This window comes from Delphinus delphis, chromosome 13 (assembly GCF_949987515.2).
Source record: "Delphinus delphis chromosome 13, mDelDel1.2, whole genome shotgun sequence".
Lineage (NCBI taxonomy): Eukaryota > Metazoa > Chordata > Mammalia > Artiodactyla > Delphinidae > Delphinus > Delphinus delphis.
Window position 1 is genome coordinate 21633183 of NC_082695.1, and position 24487 is coordinate 21657669.

The 24487-nt window shown below is 36.6% G+C and overlaps 1 protein-coding gene across 2 annotated transcripts in view; it reads right to left on the bottom strand.

The window, feature by feature from the left end:
- The window catches only part of TTC28 (tetratricopeptide repeat domain 28), a 661711-nt gene that overhangs the window by 541562 nt on the left and 95662 nt on the right, over positions 1-24487 (bottom strand). For both annotated transcript variants that reach the window (XM_060028281.1, XM_060028280.1), the window contains exon 2: positions 8384-8662. In XM_060028281.1, coding sequence (XP_059884264.1) covers positions 8384-8662 — 279 coding nt within the window. The remainder of the gene's footprint in view (positions 1-8383; positions 8663-24487) is intronic.

Genomic DNA, 24487 nt, shown 5'->3' on the forward strand with positions numbered 1-24487 from the left:
AAAAATGAATTTTTGAAAGAGAGAACTGACCAACAAAGATGAGTGTAGCAAAGAAATAAAAAGTGACAACACTGAAGGTAAAATTCAAATCAAATATAAGGGGAGCTATAGGAGAAAGAGCTGACTGTGGGAATGCTGACACACTCACTGTTCAAGGGATTCAGTCAGAAGAACTTAGTGACAGTGAACTTAAGGACATAAATGAAGAAAGCAGTTCTGACAAAAAAGCTGAAAATGTTCCAGAGAAAGTGATCTGGTAAAATTACTGGAATTATAGGAATTCTCAGAGATATTTCACAAAACTGAAAGTACAAAGATTAAAACATTAGAAGCTGATCCAAATTAGAAAGCCATATGAGAGTTTGCCATGGCATATTGTCATTGGCATTTGCTCACTCTGTATTGCGAATTACATGATGAGAAGAAGGCAGTAATAAGCACTGTTCAAATAACTCTGGATAAGCTTTTTATAGAAAAATAAAAAATAAATATAGTTTTAATATTTTCCATTCCTTATACACTTATAATCTACAATAAGAAAGTTTTTAATATTTTGACAAAACCCGGTAAAGGTCACAGAACAATCAAAATTACTACAAGGATCACACTGCAAGATTTTTTAGCTTGCACAGTTGTTTCTGTGGTACTGTGCTACCATGAAAAGCAAGGAGTGCCTGTATATGCTGTTTCCATTATACTACGCTATCTTGCTAAACATACAAAAGGTTTCAATGTGGGAGATTTGAAAGAAATGTTAGATTGCTTCCAGAACTGATTAAAAAGTAGACTAAAACTATTGAGGTCTTCAGCTAACAATAAAAAAGAACTTCTAAACATCAAGGTGGGGACTTCCCTGGTGGCACAATGGTTAAGAATCCGCCTGCCAATGCAGGGGACACGGGTTCGATCCCTGGTCCGGGAAGATCCCACATGCTGTGAAGCAACTAAGCCCATGTGCCACAACTATGAGCCCATGTGCCACAACTACTGAAGCCCGCGTGCCTAGAGCCTGTGCTCCACAACAAGAGAAGCCACCACAATGAGAAGCCCATGCACCACATGAAGAGTAGCCCCCGCTTGCTGCAACTAGAGAAAGCCCACTTGCAGCAACAAAAACCCAACACCGCCAAAAACTAATTAATTAATTAATTTAAAATAAATAAATAAACATCAAGGTGGTAAGTTTATGGTCTGTGACATCTGCACCCTTAGACGTCTTCAAGAAAAAAACGCACAATTATGTCTCCTGATTTTCTCATTGATTTAAATACTGAGGTTTAAAAAAAAGTACACAGCAATATCAGGACTATAAAATAAATAAACAACAAACTTTCAAGGGATTCTCAAGCTAGTTTAAGACTCAGACATTCAAGTGACATGTTTATATAACAATATAAATAACTAATTAAGTGAACTTAGCAACAGACAATGAATGATATTCACAGAAGCTCAATGTAGCTTCCAGGAAAAAGTAAGAGTTGACAGCCATAAAAAAGAATGACAGCAACCAAGGCTGGACCTAGAGATTATCATGTTAAGTGAAGTAAGTCAGACAAGGAAAGACAAATATCATATATCACTTACATGTGGAATCTAAAAAAATGACATAAATGAACTTACAAAACAGAAATAGACTCACAGACATGGAAAACAAACTAATGGTTACCAAAGGGGACAGCAGGGGGAATGGGGGATAAATTAGGAGTTTGGGATTAACATATACATACTACTATATATAAAAGAGGTAAACAACAAGGATTTACTGTATAGCACAGGGAACTATACTCAATATCTTGTAGTAACCTATAATGGAAAAGAATCTGAAAAAGAATATATGAAATCTACATATACATATGTGTGTATATAAATATAACTGAATCACTTTTCTGTACACTTGAAACTAACACAGCATTGTAAATTAACTATACTTAAATTCAAAGGAAAAAAAAAACAAAAGTAAGAGTTGACCTGGACCTATCCTATGAAGCCCAATAATACTGGGAGCAGGGAAGAAAACTCCAGGCACAGAGTTTGGCATAAACAAGAATTAAGAAGAAAAAGGAAAAGACTGGACCAACAAGAGCAGGTTTATCAGCAGAGTAGCAAGAAAAAAACAGGGAAATGTGACCACTTGTGCAGAGTCTTGAATATCAGGCCAATTGGCAATGTGAACAGGAAGTTTTTGATGAGAAAACTGTCACAATAAAAGGTTATCACAACAAAATAAGAATGAAACTATAAGAACCTGGACTATAATACTAACTATGGAAATAAACTGTATAAGACATATATGAAATATATTTAAGAAAGAATGCAGAGGGGTTATTGACCAATTTGATAGAAAGAATGAAAAAGGAAAAAGAGATAAATAACCTGAATGTATGAGACCAGGTAACTAGGAACAATGACCCCAATGAGAGAATTCAAAACATCAAGAAAGCCACCTTGTCCAAAAAAGCAAGATGAGTTTGTTGGGGGGATCCACTGACCATGAGGAACCTTAGATCACAGAAAAGATGTCACTTCTGCTTCCAGTAATGACTGAGCAAGATCCTAGTGGATCCACTCCCACAAAGAAAACAACTATAAAGTTTAGACATAATACAAAAAGAAGCTACCTGAAAGCACTGGAGAGTAACAAGAAGCCGGCAGATTCTGGAGGAAGAAAGCTGTGAAATTAGTTTCCATTTTCAGGGTGCAGAGATGAGGTGCTGACTGCAGGTCAGCGGGGCAACAGGAGTGCTGTCTTTCTGGTCTGTGGAATCAGAATACTAAAGCACAGGAAATCATAGTCTTTGGCCAAGGAGGAAGGGGATTCCAGAAGGAAAAGAACCAGAAAAGGGATACACAAATTCTGTCTTCCAACATCTTTGGAAAACCCTTCAATTAACATGTATGAAACAAATTCAAAGCAGTTCAACTAAAGACAAAATATCTGTACTGAAGCTGGAGCTTCAACTCAAGAAATAAAGTATGCAATTCTATTCTGACCAAGAGAATTACTGGCCAAACAACAACTTCAACAACCACAGAAAACAATGGAAAACTTTCTCAAGAAAAAAAAAATCAATTCCAAAAGTATTCAAATAAACCAACAAATAGTCAGAAAAGAGTAACAGAGGAACAAAGACAGAGAAGACAAACAAATAAAATGGTAGAGGCAAAATCAACAGCATTGATAATCATGTTAAATGTTAATGGACAAAGATCCAATTAAGAGACAGAGGCTTCCAAAACTGATTTAAAAAGCAAGACACAATTATATGCTGTTCAAAAGAGATGAATTTTAAATGTAAAGGCCCAGAGAGATTGAAAATATATGGATAGAAAAATATACATAATGCGAAAAGTAAGCAAAAGATGTCTAGAGTGGCTATATTAATATCAGACAAAACAGATTTTAGGACAAAAATTAGTATCAGAGATAAAGAGGGACCTTGCATAATGATAAAAGGATCAATAAGACATAATAATAATAAAAGTATATATGTTAATAATAGAGCTTCAAAAAACATGGAGCAAAACTTGACAATATTAAAGGGGAAAATCACCAATTCTAAAATCTTAATTGGAAGAAAAAGGAAAAGACTGGACCAACAGGAGCAGGTTTATCATCAGAGTAGCAAGAAAAAAATGGGGAAATGTGACCACTTGTGCAGAGTCTTGAATATCAGGCCAATTGGCAATATGGAACAACAGAAAGTTTTTGATGAGAAAACTGTTACAATAAAAGCTTATTACAACAAAATAAGAATGAAACTATTTTATGAATAAAGTGAAACTATCTTTATTTCAGCAACTGATGGAATAACTAAACAAATATAAGTCAGCAAAGTCAAAGAAGATATGAATAACACTATCAACCACCTTGACCAAGTTGATATCCATAGAATTATACCTCACAACTGCAAAATACCCATTCTTTTCAATTGCTCATAGTAGGTTCACCAAGATAAATCATATGCTGGCCATGAAACAAGCCTCAGTAAATTGAAAAGCAGTAACATCATACCAAGTATGTTCTTTAACCACAATGGAACTAGGTTAGAGATCAATAATAAGATAACTTAAAAAAAAAACAAATATTAGGAAATTAAGTAATGAACTTTAATAACTCATGGATGAAAGAAGTAATCATAAGGAAAATTAGAAAATATTCTTAACTGAATGATAGTGAAAACATAACATGTCAAAATTTGTGGGATACAGCAAAAGCAGTGATTGGAGAGAACATTTTAGCTTTAAATGATTACATTAAAAAAGAAGAAATATTTAAAATCAATGGCCTAACCTCCCATCTCAGGAAATGAAAAGGAGAGCAAACTAAATGTAAAATAATTAGAAGAAAATAATAAAGAGCAGAAATTGATTAAAGAGGAAATGTACAACACTGAAAATCAAAAAACCCAACAACTGATTGTCTAGAAATAAAATTGATAAACATCTGGGCAGACTAATGAGATAAAAGACAGAAGATACAAATTAACAATAGCAAGAATGAAAGAAAGGACATCATTATAGTTCCTACAGAAATGAAAAGTATAATAAAGGAATGTTATTAACAACTTCATGCCAATAAATTTGCAACCTAGATTAAATGTAAAAATTAACTGAAACAAAATACCAAAACTAATCTAACAATTAGAAAACTTGAATGGCCTCATATCAATCAAAGAAATTGAATTCATAATTAAAATCTTCCCACAAAGAAAAGTCCAAGTAAAGATGACTTGACTGGTCAATTCTATCAAATACTTAAGGACAAAACAGTGCCAATCCTACATAAATTTTTTTCAGAAAACACAAGAAGAGGGAACACTTCACAGCTCATTGTATGAGGCCAGTATTACTTTGATACCAAAACCAGCAAAGACATCATGAGAAAAGAAAACATAGATCAATATCCCTCATAAACACAGATGCAAAAATTCTTAACAAAATAATAGCAAATCAAATTTGACAATATATAAAAGTGATAATACATAATGACTAAGTGGTATCTATCCCATGAATGCAAGGTTGACTTAACATCCCAAAACAAAATCAATTTAATTTACCACATTAACACACTAAATGAGAAAAAATATGTATTATAATTTCAATAGATGAAGAAAAATTTTGACAAAATTCAACACTCAATTGTGATAGGAATTGAAGGGAATATCCTCCATCTGATTAAGGGCATCATCATCAACAATAAAAAGCTCACTACTTTTGCACTAAGATAAGGAATGAGTAAAGGAAGTTTGCTCTCACCATTTCTATGCATAATCGTAATGGATATCCTAACCAGTACAATGAAGCAAGGAAAAGAAATAAAAGGCTTATGCAAAAAAAAAAAAAAAAAAAAGGAAGTAGTAGAAATGCAGATGACATGATCATGTACAGAAAAGATGATCATGTACAGAAAAGATCCTAAGGGATCTGGAAAAAAGTCCTACTAGAACTTAAAAGAAAACTCAACAGGGTCACATGACACAAAGTAAAAAAATACATTTTTTCTACAGACTAGCAATTAAAAATTAGAAAATGAAAAGTTTTAAATCCATTTATAATAGCATCAAAAACAAAATACTTAGGAATAAATTTAATAAAAGATGTGTAAAGACCTGAAAGCTACAAAAATTTGTAAAGGGAAATAAAAGAAAAACTAAATAAATGGAGAGATATACCATATTTATGGACTGGAATGTTGAGATAGCAATTCTCTCCAAATTAAAAATTCAATGCAATCCCACTAGTTTCCTAGTAGGTTTTTTGAAGAAATTGATAAGTTGATTTTACATTTATATAAAAATGCAAAGACAGAAGAGCAAAAACAACCTAGAAAAAGAAGAATAAAGCTAGAACACTCACAGTATCTGATGCTGAAACTTAAAACTACAGTAATCAAAATAGTATCGTTTTGATAAAGATAGATAATAAATCAAAGGAACAAAATAGAGAGTCCAGTGAATACCCCAATACTTTTATGATCAAATGGTTTGTGACAAAGGTACCAAAGATAATTCAATGGGGAAAGGATAGTCTTTTCAACAAATGTTGCTGGAACATGGTTATCTATATGGAAAATAAATAAACCTTGACCCTTACTTCATACAATACCCCAAAACTAACTCGAAATGAATCACAGACTTAAAGGCAAAAAGTATAAAAATCCTAGAAGAAAAGGTAAGAAAAACTTTATAACTTTGAGTGAGACAAATATTTCTTAAACAGGACACAGAAAGAATGAACATATACAGACAACAGCTAAGAGGCAGTTGGAGATAAGGTATCATAATGGGACTGGGCTTATTCTTTTCTGCGGGTCGGGGGGCTCTCATAGTGCTTTTGCTCATACTTCTTTTGCAGCCCATATAACGTCAAAATCATTCTTTCATTCAGATAAAATAAATGTGAATAAAAAACTCTCCAACCAACCTCTGAAGTCCTTGCATCTTAATATAAAAAATTAACTTTTACAGAGAGAGAGAGAAATTGGAAGGTATGTTTTACCACATCAAACTAGACAACAATGACATTTCAGAGAAAGATTTCAGAAAGAATCATAATGAAAAAGTCAGTTAGAAAAGTCAAAATTAAAAGAAAAAGGAATTGATAAAAATTTACCAGGCATATCTTCATGACAGAGAGTATAAATGAACTTTCTTTTACATAATGAGTATATTCCCAGAAAAGTAAGTATAAAAGCAAGTTTTTATAAAATGCCACTTTTTATGCAGTAGTAATTTCTTTATAAATTAATTTTATTATGAATCATTATACAGAAAGACCCTTCATGATTTCAATAACAAACCCTAATTTATATTTTATATAATTCTAAATGTTCCTAAGTTAGATTGCTTAAAGCCAAATATGGAGTTGAAATATTAATGCAAATTATAAATATACAATAAATTTACTTATCATAAGGGGAAAAAATCAGAGACTAAAACTTGACATTATCCAAAAAAGTTGATTTTTCATCTATAGTCATAAAAGTGCAACTTTTCAGACATTTTCTGTGTAAAAATCACAAGAGGTTGACAAGAGAAAGTAGAAATGACATAGAATAAGGAAAAAGGTAAAAGTTTATAGCTATTCACAAATATTAAGAAGGACACAAGTTAAGTGGACCACAATAAAAAAGGAATGAAGATACGTGATCTGAAATTTAACTTCTCTATATTTATCAGGCTCATTACATCAATCACAGTCTTAAAAAAAAAAAAAAAAGAAAGAAAGAAGAGAAGACACAGGTCAAGCCTTGCTAGAATAATTTACTAATTTGAACATTTAATAAAAATGCACAATCATAGCTATTATACACCAAACACCAAGTATGTACAAGTAACATATTATCTCTACCCTTAAATAACCTTACAAGATAGGTATTATCATCCCATTTATCATAACCCCAGAGAGGTTAAGAGATTTATCCAAAACCATATTGTCATTAATAGAAGAGAAGGAATTTGAACCTAGGTCTGTCCTTTGAAAACAGCAATCTAACCCCCAAATGTTGGCATACAACAATTTTTTAAAACAGATTTTGTTTCATTTACAATGATTATACTTATAAAAGAAATCCTTTAGGGAATTACAGAATACTAAACAACTCATAAGGTAGCAGCAATACTAGAAATTCCACTGAATGAGGCCAACAATACCTACCAGAATTAAGGTAGAAAGCTATGACTATGACATATTATTAAGACAGTAAGAATCTTTTTTAAACTTCTAGGAAATTTCTATTAACCTTTGTTAACCAAACAGAAAGCCAAAATTAGGACAAAATGGTTTTGTGGTTCAATAAAAAAAAATCTCAACACTTCAAGTCACATCTTAAGAAATCATTTCTAAAATAAACTGGGGGTTAGGAGGTGAAGAGGCACAATGAAAATAAAGTATATACAAAACAAAGATAACAACTCAAGACAAACTATTAAAGGGAATATAGATAATTACAATGATTTATTAGGAAAAAAAGTTTCTCTGATTAAATAACATTCTGAAAATAAGCAGTCATTGACAGGGAATAAAATTATTTTAAATTGAAGGAAAGAAACACAATCATAATACTCCATCTAAAACATCTGTGCAAAAAAGAGATGTCCAAAACCTAGAGAAATAACTAAACACATCCTCTCAAGAAACTGAGTGAAAAAAAAATTTATATCTCAAACATACAGGAAAAGAATTAAACTTAGACATGTAAAGTGTACTTCCAAAGCATAAAAAAAGGAAGCTATTCACTAGTGTACCAGCTCAATGAAGCCATTCCATATCTTGCTGAAGTACAGACTCTTAAAAAATTTATAACTGCACTCAGTCAATAAAGTGTTACATTAAAATAAGAAATCAGCACAAAAGATTCTGTGAAAGTAAATGAAATTTCTACCTTTGGCCATTTGGGATTGAGAAGTCGGGCTTTGATTGCATCGTCCAGTGCCTTGTCATACTGCTGGATTTTCATATAGGCTGCAGATCTATTGCTGTATAAGATGCAGTTCTGAGGGTCAACAGCTAGGGCTTCATTGTACAGAACAATAGCTGTGTGGAAATCTCCATCATGACAGGCCTGATTACTCTGACGAACTTTCTCAACAAATTCAGCTTTGCTCAGCACTGGTCCATCAGGACTTCTCCGGCCAATAGTCTTAGCACCAAAGAGAGGAATCTACAAACAAAGAAACTTTGTGAGACAAAGTTTAGATAATCCAGAGAGGTTCCTTGTCTGAATTTCAAGAGAACATGGACATTCTTCATAGTCTGCTTTATATTATAGTTAACTTTTGTACCGTGAAAGACAATAAACTTTCCAAGAAGCAGCCAACATAGTACCTTAAATACAAACGTATCACTATATATGTATGTGTGTTCATATATATACATATAGTTATAAACATACATATTTATACATGTATATATTTTTGATTAAGAGAATGAATGAATATATGCAAAAACGTACTCAGGCTTTTCCTTGGCAATTTAAAGTTATACTAAGAAAAAAAACAAAAGGGACTTCCCTGGTGGCGTAGTGGTTAAGAATCTGCTTGCCACAGTGGTTAAGAATCCCCCTACCAAGGCAGGGGACACAGGTTCAATCCCTGGTCCGGGAAGATCCCACATGCTACGGAGCAACTAAGCCCATGTGCCACAAGTACTGAGCCTGTGCTCTAGAGCCCATGAGCCACAACTACTGAGCCCGCATGCCACAACCAGTAAAGCCCACGCGCCTAGAGCCCACGCTCCGCAACAAGAGAAGCCACCGCAATGAGAAGCCCTCGCACTACAACGAAGAGTAGCCCCCGCTCGCCGCAACTGGAGAAGGCCCGTGCGCGGCAACGAAGACCCAACGCAGAAAAAAGTAAAATAAATTAGTTGATTTTTTAAAAATCTACAAACAATAAATGCTGGAGAGGGTGTGGAGAAAAGGGAACCCTCTTGCACTGTTGGTGGGAATGTAAATTGATACAGCCACTATGGAGAACAGTATGGAGGTTCCTTAAAAAATTAAAAATAGAATTACCATATGACCCAGCAATCCCGCTACTGGGCATATACCCAGAGAAAACCATAATTCAAAAAGACACATACACCCCAATCTTCACGGAAGCACTATTTACAATAGCCAGGTCATGGAAGCAACCTAAATGCCCATTGACAGATGAATGGATAAAAAAGATATAGTACATATATACAATGGAATATTACTCAGGCATAAAAAGGAATGAAATTGGGTCATTTGTAGAGACGTGGATGGACCCAGAGACTGTCATACAGAGTGAAGTAGTTCAGAAAGAGAAAAACAAATATCGTATATTAACGCATATTTGTGGAATCTAGAAAAATGGTACAGATGAACCTGTTTGCAAGGCAGAAATAGAGACAAAGACATAGAGAACAAACATATGGACACCCAGGCGGGAAATGGGGGGTGGGATGAACTGGGAGATTGGGATTGACATGTATACACTAATAGGTATAAAATAGATAATTAATGAGAACCTGCTATATAGCACAGGGAACTCTGTTTAGTGCTCTATGGTGACCTAAATGGGAAGGAAATCCAGAAAAGAGGGGATATATGTATACATATGGCTGATTCACTTCGCTGTACAGTAGAAACTAACACAAAACTGTAAAACAAATATATGCCAATTAAAATATATATATATATATATAAACTATGCTAAGTTATCTTTGGATATAAGACTGTGAGTTATTTTCTTAAAATTTTCTCTTACCCAAATGTTGGGCAATAAGCATATATAAGTTTTAAATTTTAAAAAAATAAAACTTTTTAAAAATAAATTTTCATGTACCAATGAATCTTTTTAGACTGGCAAATTTGGTAACTATAATTTTGCTACTACCATGGAATTTCAAAGACAAACATCAGTTTTTGGAGATCACCAAAAAGAAAAAAATAATCTGATATAAACTGTATCTTGGCAATTTAAGACCTGTCTTTGACGTTGATTTTTCCAAATCACTAAGTTTTCTATGACTTTATAGCAGTGACTTTAAAATGAAAGGGAGTGAATGAGTCAAATGTTATTCATTTTTAAAACAGGAAAATTATAAACTGCATTAGAGTCCCGAGGATAGAAGCTTAAGACAGCAGTATCAAGAGAGACAACTTGCAATTTCAAGCAGGTTTGCCCTAAGTGAAATTACAACAAGTGTGATTTCCTTCCCGGTGTCTTCCTTTAAGACTCAGTCCAGTCCCTCTATTCAAAAGTGCATAATATTTTTATTTTTTATTTTATTATTTTTTTTTTTTTGGCTGCATTGGGTCTTTGTTGCTGCGCTCGGTCTTTTTCTAGGTGCAGTTAGTGGGGGCTACTCTTTGTTGTGGTGCACAGGCTTCTCATTGCGGTGGCTTATCTTGTTGTGCAGCATGGGCTCTAGGTGTGCGGGCTTCAGTAGTTGTGGCACGCAGGCTCAGTAGTTATGGCTCGTGGGCTCTAGAGCACAGGCTCAGTAGTTGTGGTGCACAGGCTTAGCTGCTCTGCGGCATGTGGGATCTTCCCGGACCAGGGCTCAAACCCGTGTCTTCTGCATTGGCAGGCGGATTCTTAACCATTGCAAAAAGTGGATAGATCTAATATGTGACACATCAACATGCACAGAAGTAATATATCCCTCACAGAGGTATTTGCATTAAAAAGAGCAGACTTCACAGAGAGCAGGAAGAAGGCAGAGCTAATCTCTCACACAGGCAACCAGATTTTTTCCTCTGCTTATAGGGATATCATATCCTAGATTTCCAGGACAATTTAAAATATCCTAGAAGTTTCAAATATCAGTGCCCAAGTTATATCCTTCAACTACCTCATATCAGAAGTGACCAATAATGTACTCTAGTTAGGGTTTTGTTTTTTGTTTTTTATTTTTAATTATGATCATGAAACATATTGCTTGAAAGTGAATGGACTATGGAACATTTACCAAACAACCAGGATTTTCCTAAACAACCTTGATGTTTATTTATTTCATCTGCATCATCAAATTAATACGTAAGACAGTGCCAATGTATAAGACTGATTTCATTTTGGAAAATACAGTCATCATGACTCTACTTAAAGGCAATACTAGCCATAAGTCATAGAAACAAATTCTACATTTGAAAATTCAGAGGTACAACATAAAAATAGCAATAGCAGCCTTTAAAAGTAAAATCGTTAGGTTCACACGTAGCCTAAAGTGAAAAAGACATGATCCTACTATTACAGCATTCCCTGCTTCCCAGGGCAATTTGGTTCAATGCCAAAATAGATAAGAATCAAATTAAGAAAGAGTCCCCATTCTATTACCTCCATATACAGTAACATAAAGTAACATTTTCCAAAACACGTTCCAAGGAACCCTAGGTCCTCAGGAGACTAGGATAAACAAAGTTAAATTAAGTTTCTTCTTTAGTGGAAGACCTCTAAGAGCTTCTATTTTGCACACCGTGAATCTGAGAGAAGAGATACCATACATTATAAGATCAAAGTATCTTTTTGGTGGAGTACCTAGCTGGACCAGAAAATGCTTGAAACACTGATATAAACTATTAAATATAAGGCCTCTGAGAGCAAAGAAAAACGCCATGGAAAAGTCAATGCTAGTGCAGAAAGATTATAAATACCAGAGAAGAACTCCAACACCATCATCAGCACCAAGTACTCACAAATTTAAGAGAAAATGCACTCTAGTTAAATGTCCATAGAAGTATCTAATTTGTCAAAATATGCCTGTATCTACTCAGCGGGTTACAATGTGGTCCTTAGGAGGCTAAGAAATAGCCATTTTTGTGTATGGTTTTTTAAAAGGTATATAATTTGCCTAGTCCTTCTCTATCGTCTCGGCAATTGATAAACTTGGCAATACAGAGAGATTAAAAAAAAGACTTGCATATATTTCTCACATTATATATATATAGTACTTGGAACAAGCAGCCATATTAAATTCATAGACTACTAGGGTGAATATACAGTACTACTTAAGGAGACAAAGAAAAATAAAATTCTGAAATACTCATTTAATTCCTCTGATATTCTTCCTTTCCGCATATATTTCATATAGGTATAGTTTATGGATGTCAACATATATTAACATTGTTGATATTTTCTTCTGACCTTCTGAAAAACTCATCTTAAAAGAGTAGAAGGAGTGTCAATAACATATGGACCAGGGCTTCCATGGTGGCACAGTGGTTAAGAATCCACCTGCCGGGCTTCCCTGGTGGCGCAGTGGTTGAGAATCCGCCTGCCGTTGCGGGGGGCGCAGGTTCGTGCTCCGGTCTGGAAGGATCACACATGACGCGGAGCGGCTGGGCCCGTGAGCCGTGGCTGCTGGGCCTGTGCGTCCGGAGCCTGTGCTCTGCAACAGGAGAGGCCCCAGCGGTGAGAGGCCTGCGTACCACAAAAAAAAAAAAAAAAATAGAATCCACCTGCCAATGCAGGGGACACGAGTTCAAGCCCTGGTCTGGGAAGATCCCACATGCCGTGGAGCAACTAAGCCCATGCGCCACAACTACTGAGCTTGCGCTCTAGAGTCGGTGAGCCACAACTACTAAAGCCCGCACACCAGAACTACTGAAGCCCACGTGCCTAGACCCCGTGCTCCGCAACAAGAGAAGCCATCGCAATGAGAAGCCCACGTACCACAACAAAGAGTAGCCTCTGCTCGTCACAACTAGAGAAAGCCCGCACACAGCAGCGAAGACCCAATGCAGCCAAAAATAAATAAATAAATTTAAAACAATAAATTATTTTTAAAAAAGAAAAATACTTATCGTCCTTTATATTAAAAAACTATAGGGGCTTCCCTGGTGGCGCAGTGGTTGAGAGTCCGCCTACCGATGCAGGGGACGCGGGTTTGGGCCCCGGTCTGGAAAGATCCCACATGTCACGGAGCAGCTGGGCCCGTGAGCCATGGCCACTGAGCCTGCGTGTCCAGAGCCTGTGCTCTGCAACGGGAGAGACCACGACAGTGAGAGGCCCGCGTACCACAAAAAAAAAAAAAAAAACAAAAAAAACAAAAAAAACTATAGGGGAATCAAAGAATTAACTGTTTGAGATAAGATAAAATTATAAAAGTACTAAAAGGAAACACAGAATTTTTTACCATGTAAACTGAGGAAGGCATTTCTAAGTACAACACAAAACCTAAAAGCATAATAGAAAACACTGATAAATCTGACAACATAAAAGTTTTAAATATCTGCATAGAAAAAATAATTTTTAATTAAGCAAAAAGATAAGTCACAAATCAGTAATAAAAAAAACTATTTGTAACACATGATAAAAAGCTAATTTGCTTACTATATAAAAATCTCCTACAAATAAATCAGAAAAAAAATCTAGTGGAGGACTTCCCTGGTGGCACAGTGGTTAAGAATCCACCTGCCAATGCACAGGATGCTGGTTGGACCCCTGGTCTGGGAAGATCCCACATGCCACGGAGCAACTAAGCTCATGTGCCACAACTACTGAGCCTAAGCTCTAGAGCCCGCGAGCCACAACTACTGAGCCTGCATGCCACAACTACTGAAGCCCACACACCTAGAGCCTGTGCTCCACAACAAGAGAAGCCCCGCAATGAGAAGCCTGTGCACCATGACGAAGAGTAGCCCCCACTCACCACAACTAGAGAAACCCCACGCGCAGCAACAAAGACCCAACACAGCCATAAATAAATAAATAAATAAACAAATAAAATTTTTAAAAATAAAATCTAGTGGAATAAATGAACAAAAAATATGCACAGACAGATCATAAGAAAGGAAATCTATATGGCTTTTAATCATATTTTTTAATGTGTGGTTTCTTTTATTTTAAAAGAAAATCAAACCTCAAAATATCATATTTCATCTCTCATACTAATGGAAAAAAATTATCAGTACACTTTAATAAGGGAACAAAGAAAAAGTTCCACCCATACATTGTTGGTGGAAGTGTAAGCTGAGGTAATTATAGAACAATTTAGGAATATTTATAAAAATGTAAAAGATACATACCCTTGGAATTCTAGAAATTTTTCCTACTTCTGGTAAATTAGCCTGCAGATACATTAACCTATGTAAACAAAGTTACATACACCAGGATATTCATAACAGCATCATTGGTATTAGCATGAGGTTAGAAATAACCACAATGTTGGACAACAGGAAAATAGATAAATTAGTTTTAATAGATCCATATAATTGATACTATAAAGCCAGCCAAAAGAATGAGGTAGATTTTATATACAGATATGTAAAGTTAGAAAAAATCAAGATGCAGAACAGAGAGGTAGGATATGTTATCTTCTATGAAATAAGTGGGAGGAATAATGCATATACATATACATACACTTGCATACTTAAATACATTATGGATTAATTATGCCAGAAACAATATAAAAACCAGTAGAGTAACTGTCTCAAAAGAGAGTTGTTTGAGGACTGGAAAGTAGAGGTAGTAGGGAGACCAACTTTTCAATTTTGTACTGTCTGATATTTTACTATATGCATATATTACCTACTTTTTTAAAACATGAAAAAAATCATTCTGAAAACAGAGCATAGCTTACTTTTATATATCAAGGTATCCATATATGGTTGCAAAATACGTTCACTTTCTAAGGGTATCTGGCTAAGATGAAAGGGAATTAAAAACCAGCCTTTGCACCCTGGCCCAGAGCTACATAAGCCTAGAATGGAGGTAGCACTTTCTTACAAAGTCACTCTCTACTCACCAAGCTATTCTTATGGCTAGGGAGTAAGATCTTTCTTGAATTCACACAAAGGCCAAATATGGATAAGCTGCTATATATTAATTATGTATTTTTTAAATAGATGATAAGACAATTCACTGGAGAATTGACCATATAATAAAAGAACTCAGTGTACATTCCAAAATATATGTAGAATATATAATATATATTACATGATATATAATATATGTATTATATATAAACTATATAATACATGAAGTTAAGAACTTTGTGGATGGGTTCGCAAGATTTGACCCACAAATGACAGAAGAAGCTGAAAGAAAAGTCCATAGAAAATACCCAAAATGAAATATACTCAAATAGAAAAAGGAAACAGGGAAAAATGATAGGTGCATAAGAGACAAGAGGAACACGCCAAAGAGGTCTAACACACATATAATTGGGATCACAGAAGGAAAGAAAAAGGATTCGATGCAATATTTGAATACGTCATGACCAAGAATTTTCTAAAACTGATGAAAGACATCAACTCAGAATACTGAACCCACTGAACTTCATCCAACCTCAAGCTATCACAAAGAAAACTAGACCAACACACATCACAGGCAAACCACTAAAAACCAAAAACAAAGAAAATGTTAAAGCAAACAAAGGAGAAAAAAAGACACATTATCTTCAAAGGGCCTACAAGCTGCGAACTCAACAGGAATGATGGAAGCTGAACTAGCAGCTAGCCTACAATTCTACACCCAGAGAAAATATTATTCAAAAATGAAGTGGGGGGCTTCCCTGGTGGCGCAGTGGTTGGGAGTCCGCCTGCCGATGCAGGGGACGCGGGTTCGTGCCCTGGTCCAGGAGGATCCCGCATGCCGCCGAGCAGCTGGGCCCGTGAGCCATGGCTGCTGAGCCTGAGCGTCCGGAGCCTGTGCTCTGCAACGGGAGAGGCCACAACAGTGAGAGGCCCGTGTACAGCAAAAAACAAAAAAAACAAACAAACAAAAAAATGAAGTGGAAATAGGATTGATCCTACATTACTGGTGGAAATTAAAATGGTTCAGCCATTGTGGAAAACAGTTGGCAGGTCTTCAAAAAGTTAAACATAGAGTTACCATATGACCCAGAAATTCCACTCCTGGGTATCTACCCAAACGAACTGAAAATGTATATCCCCGCAACAACATGTACACAAATGTTCATAGCAGCATTATTCATAATGGCCAAAAAGTATAACAACACAAATATCCATCAAATGATGAGTAAATAAACAAAATGTGGCATAGCCACACAATGGAACCAAAAAAAGGAACAAAACACTAATACACATGAGAATATGGATGAACCTTTAAAACACTATGTTAAGTGAAAGAAGCCAGGAACAAATGGCCACATTTGTAAGACTCCATTTATATTAAATGTCCACAGTAGGCAAATCCATAGAGGTAGAAAGCAAATTAGTGGTTGTCAAGGGCCAGAGATGGGGGAAATGTAACACCTAACAAGTACTGGAATTCTTTTTGGGGTGAAGGAAATTTTCGGGATTAGATAGTGGTGATGGTTGTGAACATACTAAAATCCACTAAATTGTACAATTTTAAATGGTGAATTTTATGGTGTGTTAATTTTTAAAATGTAAAATAAATACTTGTTCAAACAAACAAACACTGAGGGAATTCATCAACATCAGGCCCACACTAAAAGAAATACTAAAAGAAATACTGCAGGAAAACGATCTTAGAGAGAAATATGGAAATGTAGAAAAGAAGGAATAATACTGGTAAAGGCAAATATATGAGTAAATACAAATGAACATCAGCTATACAAAATAGTAACTGTAATGTGAAGTTTAAGATATATATAAGACAGAGCCTGAACCAAGATGGCGGAGTAGAAGGACATGCTCTCACTCCTTCTTGTGAGAACACCAGAATCACAAGTAGCTGCTGGACAATCATCGACAGGAAGACACTGGAACTCACCAAAAAAGATAACCCACATCCAAAGACAAAGGAGAAGCCACAATGAGACGGTAGGAGAGGCGCAATCACAGCAAAATCTAATCCCATAACTGCTGGGTGGGTGACTCACAGACTGGAGAACACTTACACCACAGAAGTCCACCCACTGGAGTGAAGGTTCTGAGCCCCATGTCAGGCTTCCCAACCTGTGGGTCTGGCAATGGGAGGAGGAACTCCTAGAGAATCAGACTTTGAAGCCTACTGGGATTTGACTGCAGGACTTCGACAGGACTGGGGGAAACAGAGACTCCACTCTTGGAAGGCACACACAAAGTAGTGTGCACAGTGGGACCCAGGGAAAGGAGGAGTCACCCCAGGGGAGACAGAACCAGACCTACTGCTAGTGTTGGAGGATCTCCTGCAGAGGTGGGGGGTGGCTGTGGCTCACCATGGGGACAAGGACACTGGCAGCCGAAGTTCTGCGAAGTACTCCTTGGCGTGAGCCCTCCCAGAGTCTGCCATTAGCCCCACCAAAGAGCCCAGGTAGGCTCCAGTGCTGGGTTGCCTCAGGCCAAACAACCAACAGGGAGGGAACCCAGCCCCACCCATCAGCAGTCAAGTGGATTAAAGTTTTACTGAGCTCTGCCCACCAGACCAACAGTCAGCTCGACCCACCACCAGTCCCTCCCATCAGGAAACCTGCACAAGCCTCTTAGACAGCTTCATCCACCAGAGGGCAGACAACAGAAGCAAGAAGAACTACAATCCTGCAGGCTGTGGAACAAAAACCACATTCACAGAAAGACAGACAAGATGAAAAGGCAGAGGGCTATGTACCAGATGAAGGAACAAGATAAAACCCCAGAAAAACAACTAAATGAAGTGGAGATAGGCAACCTTCCAGTAAAAGAATTCAGAATAATGATAGTGAAGATGATCCAGGACCTCAGAAAAAGAATGGAGGCAAAGATTGGGAAGATGCAAGAAATGTTTAACAAAGACCTAGACGAATTAAAGAACAAACAAACAGAGATGAACAATACAATAACTGAAATGAAAACTACACTAGAAGGAATCAATAGCAGAATAACTGAAGCAGAAGAATGGATAAGTGACCTGGAAGACAGAAGGGTGGAATTCATTGCCAGGAAACAGAATAAAGAAAAAAGAATGAAAAGAAATGAAGACAGCCTAAGAGACCTCTGGGACAACATTAAATGCAACAACATTCGCATTTTAGGGGTCCCAGAAGGAGGAGAGAGAGAGAAAGGACCAGAGAAAATATTTCAAGAGATTATAGTTGAAAACTTCCCTAACATGGGAAAGGAAATAGCCCCCCAAGTCGAGGAAGCACAGTGGGTCCCATACAGAATAAACCCAAGGAGAAACACAACAAGACACACAGTAATCAAATAGGCGAAAATTAAAGACAAAGAAAAATTGTTGAAAGCAGCAAGACAAAAACGACAAATAACATACAAGGGAACTCTCATAAGGTTAACAATTGATTTCTCAGCAGAAACTCTACAACTCAGAAGGGAGTGGCATGATAAATACTTAAAGTGATGAAAGGGAATTACCTACAACCAAGATTACTCTACCCAGCAAGGATCTCACTGAGATTCGATGGAGAAATCAAAAGCTTTACAGACAAGCAAAAGCTAAGAGAATTCAGCACCACCAAACCAGCTCTATAACAAAGGCTAAAGGAACTTCTCTAGGCAGGGAACACAAGAGAAGAAAAGGACCTACAAAAACAAACTCCCCCCAAAAAAACCCAAAACAATTGAGAAGATGGTCAGGGCTTCCCTGGTGGCGCAGTGCTTGGGGGTCCGCCTGCCGATGCAGGGGACATGGGTTCGTGCCCCGGTCCGGGAGGATTCCACATGCCGTGGAGCGGCTGGGCCTGTGAGCCATGGCAGCTGCACCTGCGCATCTGGAGCCTGTGCTCCATGATGTGAGAGGCCACAGCAGTGAGAGGTCCGCGTACCGCAAAAAAAAAAAAAAAAAGAAAATGGTCATAGGAACATACATATCAATAATTACCTTAAACATGAATGGATTAAATGCTCCAACCAAAAGACACAGGCTTGCTGAATGAATACAAAAACAAGACCCATATATATGCTGTCTTCAAGAGACCCATTTCAGATCTAGGGACACCTACAGACTGAAAGTGAGGGGATGGAAAAAGATATTCAATGCAAGAGGAAATCAAAAGAAAGCTAGAGTAACAATACTCATATCAGACAAAATAGACTTTAAAATAAAGACTATTACAAGAGACAAGAACGACACTACATAATGATCAAGGGATCAATCCAAGAAGAAGAGATAATAATTGTAAATATTTATGCACCCAACATAGGAGCACCTCAATACATAAGGCAAATAATAACAGCCATAAAAGGGGAAATCGACAGTAACACATTCATAGTAGGGGACTTTAACACCCCACTTTCACCAATGGACAGATCATCCAAAATGAAAATAAATAAGGAAACACAAGCTTTAAATGATATATTAAACAAGATGCACTTAATTGATATTTATAGGACATTCCATCCAAAAACAACAGAATACACATTTTTCTCAAGTGCTCATGGAACATTCTCCAGGATAGATCGTATCTTGGGTCACAAATCAAGCCTTGATAAATTTAAGAAACCTGAAATTGTATCAAGTATCCTTTCCGACCACAACGCTATGAGACTAGATATCAATTACAGGAAAAGATCTGTAAAAAAATACAAACACATGGAGGCTAAACAATACACTACTTAATAACGAAGTGATCACTGAAGAAATCAAAGAGGAAATCAAAAAATACCTAGAAACAAATGACAATGGAGACACGACGACTCAAAACCTATGGGATGCAGCAAAAGCAGTTCGAAGAGAGAAGTTTACAGCAATACAATCCTACCTTAAGAAACAGTAAACATTTCGAATAAACAACCTAACCTTGCACCTAAAGCAATTCGAGAAAGAAGAACAAAAAAACCCCAAAGTTAGCAGAAGGAAAGAAATGATAAACATCAGGCCAGAAATAAATGAAAAAGAAATGAAGGAAATGATAGCAAAGATCAATAAAACTAAAAGCTGGTTCTTTGAGAAGATAAACAAAATTGATAAACCATTAGCCAGACTCATCAAAAAAAAGGGAGAAGACTCAAATCAATAGAATTAGAAATGAAAAAGGAGAAGTAACAACTGACACTGCAGAAATACAAAAGATCATGAGAGATTACTACAAGCAACTCTATGCCAATAAAATGGACAACCTGGAAGAAATGGACAAATTCTTAGAAATGCACAACCTGCCAAGACTGTATCAGGAAGAAATAGAAAATATGAACAGACCAATCACAAGCACTGAAATTTAAACTGTGATTAAAAATCTTCCAACAAACAAAAGCCCAGGACCAGATGGCTTCACAGGCAAATTCTATCAAACATTTAGAGAAGAGCTAACACCTATCCTTCTCAAACTCTTCCAAACTACAGCAGAGGGAGGAACAGTCCCAAACTCATTCTATGAGACCACCATCACCTCACCCTGATACCAAAACCAGACAAGGATGTCACAAAGAAAGAATACAGGCCAATATCACTGATGAACATAGATGCAAAAATCCTCAACAAAATACTAGCAAACAGAATCCAACAGCACATTAAAAGGATCATACACCATGATCAAGTGGGGTTTATTCCAGGAATGCAAGGATTCTTCAATATATGCAAATCAATCAACGTGATACACCATATTAACAAAAAGAAGGAGAAAAACCATATGATCATCTCAATAGATGCAGAGAAAGCTTTTGACAAAGTTCAACACCCATTTATGATAAATACCCTGCAGAAAGTAGGCATAGAGGGAACTTTCCTCAACATAATAAGGGCCATATATGACAAACCCACAGCCAACATCGTCCTCAATGGTGAAAAACTGAAACCAATCAATGAATTTGGTAAAGTAGCAGGATACAAAATTAATGCACAGAAATCTCTGGCATTCCTATACACTAATGATGAAAAATCTGAAAGTGAAATTACGAAAATACTCCCGTTTCCCACTGCAACAAAAAGAATAAAATACCTAGGAATAAACCTACCTAGGGAGACAAAAGACCTGTATGCAGAAAATTATAAGACACTGATGAAAGAAATTAAAGATGGCACAAATAGATGGAGAGATATACCATGTTCTTGGATTGGAAGAATCAACATTGTGAAAATGACTCTACTACCCAAAGCAATCTACAGATTCAATGCAATCCCTATCAAACTACCACTGGCATTTTTCACAGAACTAGAACAAAAATTTTCACAATTTGTATGGAAACACAAAAGACCCCGAATAGCCAAAGCAATCTTGAGAACGAAAAACGGAGCTGGAGGAATCAGGCTCCCTGACTTCAGACTATACTACAAAGCTACAGTAATCAAGACAGTATGGTACTGGCACAAAAACAGAAAGATAGATCAATGGAACAGGATAGAAAGCCCAGAGATAAACCCATGCACATATGGTCACCTTATCTTTGATAAAGGAGGCAGGAATGTACAGTGGAGAAAGGACAGCCTCTTTAATAAGTGGTGCTGGGAAAACTGGACAGGTACATGTAAAAGTATGAGATTAGAACACTCCCTAACACCATACACAAAAATAAGCTCAAAATGGATTAAAGACCTAAATGTAAGGCCAGAAACTATCAAACTCTTAGAGGACAACATAGGCAGAACACTCTATGACATAAATCACAGCAAGATCCTTTGTGACCCACCTCCTAGAGAAATGGAAATAAAAACTAAAATAAACAAATGGGACCTAATGAAACTTCAAAGCTTTTGCACAGCAAAGGAAACCATAAACAAGACCAAAAGACAACCCTCAGAATGGGAGAAAATATTTGAAAATGAAGCAACTAACAAAGGATTAATCTTCAAAATTTACAAGCAGCTCATGCAGCTCAATAACAAACAACCCAATCCAAAAATGGGCAGAAGACCTAAACAGACATTTCTCCAAAGAAGATATACAGATTGCCAACAAACACATGAAAGAATGCTCAACATCATTAATCATTAGAGAAATGCAAATCAAAACTACAATGTGATATCATCTCACACCGGTCAGAATGGCCATGATCAAAAAATCTAGAAACAATAAATGCTGTAGAGGGTGTGGAGAAAAGGGAACACTCTTGCACTGCTGGTGGGAATGTGAATTGCTACAGACACTATGGAGAACAGTATGGAGGTTCCTTAAATAACTACAAATAGGGCTTCCCTGGTGGTGCAGTGGTTGAGGGTTCGCCTGCCGGTGCAGGGGACACAGGTTCGTGCCCCGGTCCGGGAGGATCCCACGTGCCGCGGAGCAGCTGGGCCCGTGAGCCATGGCCACTGAGCCTGCACGTCCAGAGCCTGTGCTCCGCAATGGGAGAGGCCACAGCAGTGAGAGGCCCACATACCGCAAAAAAAAACCAAACAAAAAAAAAAAACTAACAGAACTATCATGTGACCCAGCAATCCCACTACTGGCCATATACCCTGAGAAAACCATAATTCAAAAAGAGTCATGTACCAAAATGTTCATTGCAGCTCTATTTACAATAGCCAGGAGATGGAAGCAACCTAATTGTCCATAATCGGATGAATGGATAAAGAAGATGTGGCAAATATATACAATGGAATATTACTCAGCAATAAAAAGAAACAAAATTTAGTTATTTGTAGTGAGGTGGATGGACCTAGAGTCTGTCATACACAGTGAAGTAAGTCAGAAAGAGAAAGACAAATACCGTATGCTAACACATATATATGGAATCTATGGGAAAAAAAAAGGTCATGAAGAACCCAGGGGTAAGACAGGAATAAAGACACAGATCTACTAGAGAATGGACTTGAGTATATGGGGAGGGGGAAGGGTAAGCTGGGACAAAGTGAGAGAGTGGCATGGACATATATACACTACCAAAACGTAAAATGGCTAGTGGGAAGCAGCCGCATAGCACAGGAAGATCAGCTCGGGGCTTTGTGACCACCTAGAGGGGTGGGATAGGGAGGGTGGGAGGGAGGGAGACGCAAGAGGGAAGAGATATGGGAACATATGTATGTGTATAACTGATTCACTTTGTTATAAGGCTGAAACTAACACACCATTGTAAAGCAATTATACTCCAATAAAGATGTTAAAAAAATAATAATAATAAAATAAAATAAAGAATGTTACAAGAGACAAGGAAGGACAATATATAATTACCAAGGGATCAATCCAAGAAGATATAACAATCATAAATATATATGCCCCAAACACAGGAACACCTCAATACATAAGGCAACTGCTAACAGCTGTAAAAGAGGAAATAGACAGTAACACAATAATACTGCGGGACTTTAACACCTCACTTACACCAATGGACAGATCATCCAAAATTAAAATAAATAAGGAAACGGAAGCTTTAAATGACACAACAGACCAGATAGATTTAATTGATATTTATAGGAATTCCATCGAAAAACAGCAGATTACACTTTCTTCTCAAGTGCACATGGAACACTGTCCAGGATAGATCACATCTTGGGTCACAAATCAAGCCTCAGTAAATTTAAGAAAACTGAAATCATATCAAGCATCTTTTCTGACCACAATGCCATGAGATTACAAATGAATTACAGGGGGGAAAAAGTAAAAAACACAAACACATGGAGGCTAAACACTACATTACTATATAACCCAGAGATCACTGAAGAAATCAAAGAGAAAATCAAAAAATACCTAGAGACAAATGACAGTGAAAACACAACAATCCAAAACCTATTGGATGCAGCAAAAGCAGTTCTAAGAGGGACGTTTATAGCTATACAAGCCTACCTCAAGAAACAAGAAAAATCTCAAATAAACAATCTAACCTTACACTTAAAGGAATTAGAGAAAGAAAAACAAACAAAACCCAAAGTTAGAAGAAGGAAAGAAATCATAAAGATCAGAGCAGAAATAAATGAAATAGAAACAAAGAAAACAATAGCAAAGATCAATAAAACTAAAAGCTGGTTCCTTGAGAAGATAAACAAAATTGATAAACCATTAGCAAGACTCATCAAGAAAAAGAGGGAGAGGACTCAAATCAATAAAATTAGAAATGAAAAAGGAGAAATTACAACAGACACGGCAGAAATACAAAGCATCCTAAGAGACTACTACCAACAACTCTATGCCAATAAAATGGACAACCTGGAAGAAATAGACAAATTCTTAGAAAGGTATAATCTTCCAAGACTGAACCAGGAAGAAATAGAAAATATGAACAGACCAATCACAAGAAATGAAATTG